The sequence below is a fragment of the Phodopus roborovskii genome, unplaced genomic scaffold, assembly GCF_943737965.1.
Source record: "Phodopus roborovskii unplaced genomic scaffold, PHOROB, whole genome shotgun sequence".
Taxonomy (NCBI): Eukaryota; Metazoa; Chordata; class Mammalia; order Rodentia; family Cricetidae; genus Phodopus; species Phodopus roborovskii.
In genome coordinates, this window is record NW_026126407.1 from 8,199,095 (window position 1) to 8,208,166 (window position 9,072).

General features: G+C 49.8%; 1 protein-coding gene across 8 annotated transcripts in view; it reads left to right on the forward strand.

The window, feature by feature from the left end:
* Positions 1–8,789, forward strand: part of Rap1gap2 (RAP1 GTPase activating protein 2) — a 189,078-nt gene extending 180,289 nt beyond the window's left edge. For 7 of the 8 annotated variants that reach the window (XM_051180021.1, XM_051180019.1, XM_051180016.1 and 4 more), the window contains 7 exons: positions 486–607; positions 3,095–3,208; positions 3,426–3,543; positions 3,706–3,832; positions 7,203–7,279; positions 7,606–7,644; positions 8,428–8,789. In XM_051180021.1, coding sequence (XP_051035978.1) covers positions 486–607; positions 3,095–3,208; positions 3,426–3,543; positions 3,706–3,832; positions 7,203–7,279; positions 7,606–7,614 — 567 coding nt within the window. In that variant the 3' untranslated portion in view covers positions 7,615–7,644; positions 8,428–8,789. The remainder of the gene's footprint in view (positions 1–485; positions 608–3,094; positions 3,209–3,425; positions 3,544–3,705; positions 3,833–7,202; positions 7,280–7,605; positions 7,645–8,427) is intronic. The other variant, XR_007834248.1, reaches the window with a different exon arrangement.
* Positions 8,790–9,072: the final 283 nt, after the last annotated feature.

The window sequence follows — 9,072 nt, forward strand, 5'->3', positions numbered from 1 at the left end:
CCAGCGGCCCACTGCTATGCATGCAGGTGGACTCCGTGTGGTGCCTTTTATTTGGTCTGTTATTGAAACTCCTGCCTGGGTCCATTTATTCACAAGCAGTGGTGGAGACCTGGATCCTTATTGCCAGCTGGCCCTGACACATCCCTCTGTTTTCTGGTTCTTGGCTTTCTCAATAGCAAGGTGAAAGGTCGCAGCTGGCCACTCCAAGGGCTCTCTAGGTCTTTCAATCTGTGGTTCCCTAAATGGTCCCAGCCAGCTCTGCATCTGACCCACTATGGTGACCCTGTGATCCTCCATGAGCTCAAGGCCCTGTTGCCTCAGGCCTCGCTTATGAACAGGAAAGAGGCTGTGAGTGGCTCAAGTGTTGGGGTCTCATCTTCTTGTTGTTTTCTGGTGTCTCACCAGACCAGGAGTCATGTGTAGACTAGGAAAGGGGTGGGGGTGGGGTGGGCACGTGCACTCACTGTGGCGGGTTTTATCGGCAGCCTCCAGTGGCCGCAGCAGCAACCGTGAAGAACCAGTCGCGGAGCCCCATCAAGCGGCGGTCGGGACTCTTCCCCCGCCTGCACTCGGGCTCTGAAGGCCAAGGGGACAGCCGAACACGATGGTAACTGCCAGGGTCTTGACTCCATCCCAGCTATGGGGCCTGTCAGCTCCCTTCTCCTTTAGCTGTCAGGTACCCAAGCATGGGGACGTGTTTTCCCAATGTCAGGCTTCCTTGAACTGTGGCCTCCCTACCTATACATCCTGTCAGTCGTGTTTAGGAGAGAGGTCCTGACTGGAGAGTTGGGCAGTGATGGGTAGAGTTGCTGATGCAAAGGAATTGAACAGATTCATATAACTGCTCAGAGAGGTGTGTAGAGCCCCGGTGCTCACAGACAAGTAGAAGATCAAGAATTGGCAAAGACAGCTGGGAAGGAAGAGAGGGTGTGTGTAGGGTCTCCAAAGACAGGAGAGGAGAAAGTCCTCTTGTGTCTGTCACAGAGGGAATTTCATTGTGGTGACCCAGCCCTGTGATTTAATAGTTAAGAAATCACCAAAAGTGCATGGAGGGACGGGAAAGTGGATGAGTGTTGCTGGGCATGTATGAGAGCTTGGGTTTGGACCCCCAGCATCTGTATAGAAAGCTGGGTGTGGTGACAGGAGGATCCCTGGGGCTCTCTGGTCACTTGGTGAGTTTCAATGAGTGACTGTCTCAGAAGATGAGGTGGAAGCTATGGAGGGACACACCCCATGTGACTTCTTACCTCCACAGACACAGGCAGTCAAAGCACCTGCATATACGTGCACGCATGCATTTGCTACACAAACACACACACACACACACAAACACACACAGAGAGATGTGGACACACAGATATAGACACAAACACAGACACACACACACTCACACACACACAGATACAGATACACACACACAGACACAGAGAGAGAGATGTGGACACACAGATAACAGACACAAACACACACACTCACACACAGATACAGACACAAACACACACACACACACACACACACACACACACACACACACACACACACGCAGAGTTTATGTAGTCCATTAACACCTCCAGGGTGCCTGTGGTCTTACAGGTAAATAACAAGTGCTGGAGAGGATGTGGGGATATTGGCACATTTACATCTTGCTTGCATCTACTTTGGAAAACAGCCTGGAAGTCCTCAAAGGGCTAAACATAGAGTTACAATAGGACCTGCTGATCCTACCCTTAGGTGTATATATAGAGAGAAACCATGAAAATAAAAAAACGTTGTCCATAACAACACCAGCACATACCTTCCATAGGTTGCCTCAAAGTGGATGCAACTGAAGGGCCTGGTATCTGGCTGCTAGATAAGTAAAATGAAATCAGTACACCCACAAAATGTAATATTATTTTGTAATAAACAACAACTAATAAGATACCGATTCAGGGTATAACACGGGCAAACTTTGAAAATGTTAAGCTGGTAGAAGTGACATGAAGACCATGTATGTTGTCAAGTCCTTTTTCTATGGAATATCCAGACTAGGCAAAGTCCATAGAGACAGAAAGAAAGAGTTAGGGGTGGGGGTGGGGCAGTGATTGCAGATGAGCCAGGCATTCTTTTAAGGGGCCTTAACATGTTCTAAAATTAGATTGTGGTGATGGCTGCATAATTCCACGAACATATTAAAAATTGTTTCATTGTCCACTTTGAATAGATGAGTTGCATGGCATGTGTATTATGCTTCATTAACGCTGCTACTATAAAAGTACAGTGCAGGGCTGGAGCGATGGCTCAGTGCTTAAGAACACAGGTTAAGAGCACAGGCTGTTCTTGTAGAGGACCCGGGTTCTGTTCCCAGCATCCACATGGAGGCTCACAACCATTTCTAACTCCAGTTCCTAGGGATCCAATGTTCTCTACAGACCCACGAGTACACCAGACATGCATGTGGTACACATACATACATCATGCAAATACACATAAACAATAAATATGCAAATAAATGACTCTTAAAAAACAAAGCAAAGCAGAAATCATTGGTCCTGGATCGAAGTAAACAAAACAAAACAAAAACAAGTGAGCTGAGCACAGAACCATCCTAATCCCAGTTTGCTATAGGCAAATTGTGGTCTTTGCTGAACTGCAGGAGAAGGAAGCTTTTGGATCCTTGGGCTTAGAGTGTCCCTTCTCTCCCCAACATCCAGGGCTGCCCTGTGACATGTAGGATGTCCTCAAGGGTCATTACAGTAGGTGACCCCTCCCCCCCAGCATCTCTCAGGAATCCATGGGTACTGGGTTCAATTCCCTGTGTGACCTTCTATTGATCTATAGCTTTGCCAGGTGGAATGGCCAGCATGGGAGAGGGGTGGACTTTGGCTGGAGGCCATCAAGACCTCTCCCCCCCCACCCCCCGTGACTTTGTACCATCACTGTGAATCCAGATTGGCTTTTACTGTACAGAGCAGAAACCTCGGCTGTGTGCTGTAGTCTCAGGGGCTCAGGTGGGGAGGGACAAGGTGGCTACACTCTGTGCTGGCCCCCACAGCCTGAGCTCTGTCTAGGATGGCAGTGGACAAGGACATCTCTTTATTCTCTTTCCCCCTAGTGACAGTGCCTCCAGCACTCCCAAAACCCCGGATGGCGGACACTCTTCTCAGGAGATAAAGTCTGAGACCTCGTCAAATCCCAGCTCTCCAGAAATCTGTCCCAACAAAGAGAAGTAAGAGAGTTGGGGTTTGGGAAAGGCTGGCTGTAGCCATTTGGAGTCCTGGCTTATATGCTGTGCCTCCAGGCAAGCTGAGTGACAGTTCTTGCCTTTGGAAGTCTCTGGAACACAAGGACCACCAGGCAGAGGCTGGGGGAACCAGTGTGGGCAAGCTCAGTCCTCTGGTGGATTTGCCTTACTCTCCGTTTGCCTTGCTTACTGTTCCCCACAGGCCCTTCATAAAGTTGAAGGAGAATGGCCGCGCCAACATCTCCCGGTCCTCCTCCAGCACCAGCAGCTTCAGCAGCACTGCAGGGGAGGGCGAGGCCATGGAGGAGTGTGACAGTGGGGTAAGTGTGCCTCATTGCAGCACCGGGCGGTTGTCCCTGCCAGGGGAGCACCAACGGGGAAGGGAACATGGGGTTGGAGGCAGTGACTTGCATGGTTCATCCCAGGACAGCTGTGGGACTGCTGGGGGTACGCGGCCTTGCTCACCCAGTTTCTCTCCGCAGAGCAGCCAGCCATCCACAACCTCACCCTTCAAGCAGGAGGTGTTTGTCTACAGCCCGTCCCCGAGCAGCGAGGGCCCCTGTGTGGGAGCTGCTGCCACCCCCATCATCATGAGCCGGAGCCCCACAGGTCAGTGGCATGTGAAGATGTGTGTGCTATCGTCGGAAGGGCAGAACTGTGCCCTGACTGCTGGTCATAGGGCATGCACCCCAGGCATGCTGAACTGGCCAACTGCTCCTTTCCCAAGACGTTAGGGCCTTCACCTTTACTAACTTAGTCCATCTGTCCAACCATACAAAGGTCATATTCTGATCTTCTTATATACGGGGAAACTGAGGCCCAGAGAAGTGAATGATTTCACGATGAGTCCATGGTGGAGGAGTTAGGAGAGTGACGGAAAGCTGGACATTCTCTGCTCACCTCTTGCCCCACCCAGGGCCAGGGCCACAGCAGGGATGCTGAGCGCCTGGCACTAAGGGGAACAGCAGTGGAGGAGGCTGGAGGAATGCAAGACTCTTCTGGGAGTGCATGAGGTTCAGTGCAGGGAGGGGGGTGCATGGGGAGGCCAGAAAGAGGACGGGGCTGCCAGAAGGCCTGGTGAGGACACAGGTGTTGTTGGTAAAATCCACTGAAGGTTCTGGAGGTGCCACCTGGCATTGAGAAGGACCATTTGGCAGCTGCATGCTGACTACTGAAAGGATTGGTGGGGGCTGGGGAAGAGGCACCGCGGGCATCTAGGGGAGCCAGGGTCGTGGCAGGGCATTGGGATGTAGAAATTACTAATAGTGAGGGCTTAGGGAGAGTGGTGGCCTGGGTCTTTCAGGGTTCTGAGATCCCTGCAGTTGAGCAGAGTAGGGAGTACCAGGCTGGAGGAAAAGGAAAGGGGTCAGCTCTCAGGGTCCACCAAGAACCCAGTGTGACGTGATTTTCACCCAGGTGGCACTGTGGGGAGGGGGTCAGTTAGTCTCAGTAGAAGGTATTTGTAGTGAGCGGTCTCAGGCTGAAAACATCCAGGAAAAGGAAGGGCAGTTGGTAGGTTTTGCACACACTAATCAGTCATTTGTAAACACTCATATTGCACACACAGTCAACATCCACACTCTGACCAGAGAAGGGCTTTGCCATCTCTCTGAGCCTCACAGTGCTTGGGGAGGCTTTGGCATTTCCACGGGCCTGAGGCATTGGTCCTTGACATGGCTGTCTATGTAAACACTTGCACTCACTCAGGACCTCATCTGCTCTTTACACACTCACTCAGGACTTCATCTACTCTTTACACACTCACTCAGGACTTCATCTGCTCTTTACACACTCATTTAGGACTTCCTCTGCTCTTTACACACCCACTCAGGACTTTATCTGCTCTTTGCACACCCACTCAGGACTTCATCTGCTCTTTACACACCCACTCAGGACCTCATCTGCTCTGTACACACTCAGGCCTTCATCTGCTCTTTGCAAACCCACTCAGGACTTCTTCAGCTCCCCGTAAAGATTTGCTGAGCAGACACCATAAGAAACATACAGCTATTAACCTAAATGTGTATCGTGGGACAGCAATAAAGTATTAGTGTGACCAGCCAGTTCTCAGGAGGTGTGTTCTCGCTCCCACAGGACTTTGGCATTATCTGCAGTTATTTTTGGTTTTCAGAATGGCTTGGGTAGGGTGTTATTCTACTGGTATCACTGGGTAGAGAGCAAACAATGTCAAAAGCAGGGTGTAGTGAGATCCAGGGAGACGCCAGGGTAAAAGCAGATGACCGTTTGTGGCAGGCTTCCCAGTTAGTGGAGTAGTCCACAGCTTCCTTTGATTCAAATCCTTGTGGTCATGCAGATCTTGAGATGGATTCCAGTCCCAGCTTTGGCACTGACAAAATTTTGGACTGATAAATATTGATGGAGTGAACAAGAAAATCTGTCACCAAATTGTGTCCTTGACAGGCGGTGGTGGCACATGCCTTTAGTCCCAGCACTCCAGAGGCAGAGGCAGGTGGATCTCTGTGAGTTCTAGGCCAGCCTGGTCTACAGAGAAAGCCTGTCTTGAAAAACAAAATAAATAAATAAATTAAGAAAACAAAAACAACAACAACAACAACAACAAAAAACAAACCAAACTATGTCCTTTTTGGCACTAAATAAATATCAAAAGGAATGGATTCCAGCCTGTTCTCTTGGACAGGGTTTGAGTGGAGGGAGGCTTCAGGAGTGTCTATAAGGTCATTCAGGGCAGGAGGAAATGTAGAGTTGGTGTGGAATCCTCCCCAATGGCAACTACATACCCAGGAGGAACACCCTAGGCTGCATTACACTGACATCTGCTTTGGATCTCTAACCCCATGCACTTGTGGGCTGTTTCTGGCTGCTACAGTGACTGAGGAAAAGGCAGGCTGAGAGGAGAGAAGGCCTGACAGTTTTCTGTAATTGCAGACTCACTGGTCATTCAGACTCAAGCTTCTGGGGACAAAAAGGAAATCATCAGGACCACTCAGGGAGGGTCTTACAGCATGCATGTGTAATGTATGTGCATGTCCTCGTGTGTGTGTGTGTGTGTGTGTGTGTGTGTGTGTGTGCAAATGTACATGTTATACACGGGCACAGTAAACTTTATCAGTATGATGGATCTGAAACATAGTTTGCAAATAATGGCAAACTATACAATATTCTTTACTGTGAGTCTTATGTGTCTATACAATCCTCAAAGGACAGTCTAACTGGTACTTACCTAACTATGGTACCTATAGCCAGTTTAGGGTGGCAGATGATAGTCAAATCTGGTTCCCATGTGGGTTTCATTGCTCACGTTGACGTTTTACATCAGGAAGACAGCACTGATGTCATCAGCGGTACAAAAAGCGTTTTTGGTGAATTTGGTAGTAGCTCTCAAACACTGGGAGCACGGTGTCTCCTCTGCTGCTCTTTACAATGAAGTGGTTGCAGGCACAGCACCTTCCCAGGCTAGTTCATAGATTATAATTTTTATTGGTTTCTTAAATCTAGTCAGAAAAACTGTAAGCCAAACCCTGGCTTGCAACGTTGCTAACTTCAGTGGTCTTAATACTCTCATCAAGATTGATCCCAAGCTCCCACTGAGACATCCCTTGAGCTTGGGGTTGAGGAGAGATGAATAGCCTACTGCCTTAGTGAATTTCTGGTATAAGAACACAGAGGATGTAAGAGCACAGACTACAGCAAAACCTGGCAATATAATGAGGAAATGACAACTTTTGAATATCTATTATCTTCCTTGAATGTGGTCTGTTTCATTATGAGCTTCCATAGTTTAATTTTGAAGATATGTAATTTTAATGTGACCCCTGTTTAATGACTAGGGCATACCATTTCTCAGAGTCTGAGTACTGATAATCACAAATGGGGGTACCTGCTAGTGAGCATGTTTTGGGGGAGGTTGAGGTCCACTCTTCCCCGGCCCTCTTACTCACTATTCTGATTTTGCTGACTAATTTATTAATTAGTCTCCATGTCTTTTCTCTTTTCTTAGATGCCAAAAGCAGAAACTCTCCGAGGTCAAACCTGAAATTTCGCTTTGATAAACTCAGCCATGCTAGCTCCAGTGCGGTAAGGATGGTTTGGGCAGCCAAGGAAAGGGCCCCCTGAGCCCTACACCCCACATTCCAGGACCTCCGTAGCCAGTCCTTTTTCCCAGTGGTTTGGAGAGAGCACTTCAGAGAGTGCTCACAAGGGGGGAAAAGGATGTTCTGCTTTTATGGGCAGACACCAGGGCTCACCAGCCCCCTGTGTCACTCCTCCTGCAATAGGAGCCACATCCTTGCACACAGCCCCTGGGAGCCCAAGTCCTATTGCTGGGAGCTGAGTGGTAGAGGCTGCAGGTGGAGGCGATTGTTGTCTGTCTTTTGAAATATTCTTGTGTGTTCCTTAAACAGGGTCACTAATGTGAAAGTGAAGTCCTTCCCCTGTGCAAGGTGAGTGTCTTACAGTGGTCAGAGTGTCTGTGACTTTATGGCCTCAGAATGGCCAGAGGGACTGTCAGCTGAGGGATGCCAAGGACTACCGTTGATAGACATCTCTAGGCCTTCTAGGGGAAGGAGGGGCTGTGGATAGTGCCTAGGAAGGGTGCCTATGAAGGGTTGTCCAGTGGCACTGAGACTGGATGGAGCTGGTTCTAGTAGCTAGAAGAGGAAGTAGCTGAACATTCACTTCCTTCCCTGGAGGGAGAAATTACCCAGTTTACCCCTTGCTTTCCTGTTTGCAGGCAGTCTGCCTCTCCTTGTATTTTTGGCCAAGGCTTCAGGCTGGAATATATTTCCCCCATATGACATGAGATGCCCCTACCCAGCCATTGCTGTGAGGGACACTCCTAGGGTGGTCTCTGCTCCTGGTGTACATTAGTGAACTCCTGATAGTGAAGTCACCTTTGACCCACTGTAACCCCTACCTACTCTGTGAGGGGTCTCAGAAGTATGAGTGAGTTGGGACCAAGGAGAAGGGTACAGTTGAGCCCACTTTGTGTTAAACCTGTTCATGAGAAAACAAAAAATGGGAGCGTGATGTTGGCCTCCACCATCTGTGATAGACTTTGGGTGCTTCCGTAGCACAATGCTTACACACAGCTTCTGGGGCTAAATCCCCCTTCCATTTGGCACCCTCCTTGTCCTGAGTGTAGCCACGGGCAAGTGGGTTCCAGTCCGTTTTCTCCCTTCTTTTACCAGTGTTTGTTCTCCGTCTCCCCTTTTGTATCTCCTCAGGGAAGTCTTGATTCTGGCCTGCAGAAGGCTCCTATTCCAGCGGTTTGGGGGTGCCATCCACTACTCTGACCATTCAGGCCTGCTGTCTCACTGGCCAGCTGCCCAGCAGACCAGCTGTCTGTCTGTTCCATGACCTGGCCGTGGCCTTGCTGGCTCCTTCTCCACAGACCTGAAAGCCCCAACCTCTACTCCCGACCTCCTGATGTGACCGGCTGTCTAAGTCAACTGTCACCTTGTTTTGCCTGCTGGAAAAGAGTTGGGCAAGGGGGATTCTGGGTCCCAGGGCGCTCAGTGAGAAGCTGGGGAGCTCATCTGCTCCAGAGACAGAGGGGGTTGTGTGGTGGGGAGCAGAGGTGACAGAGGAATGGGGGTGGGGGCTGTCTGTCTTGGTCAGTGCCCTCCTGGACATGGTGGAAGGGAATGCTTTTCCAGGAATTTCCCAGCATCCTCCAGGTTGTATCTCACTGCTCCTGTGATAAGCACTTCTGACACATCTGTTGGCCCAGGCCTAGGGATCTCTCTCCCTGCTGCTAGGGTCCCCAAAGTTAGGGAGGGATCAGGCTTTTGGATGCTCAGAGTCAGAGTTGGGTGTGTGCAGGGCCTGGCTTCTTCCTTGACCGTGATCTCAAGGTTTTTCCTTTCTAG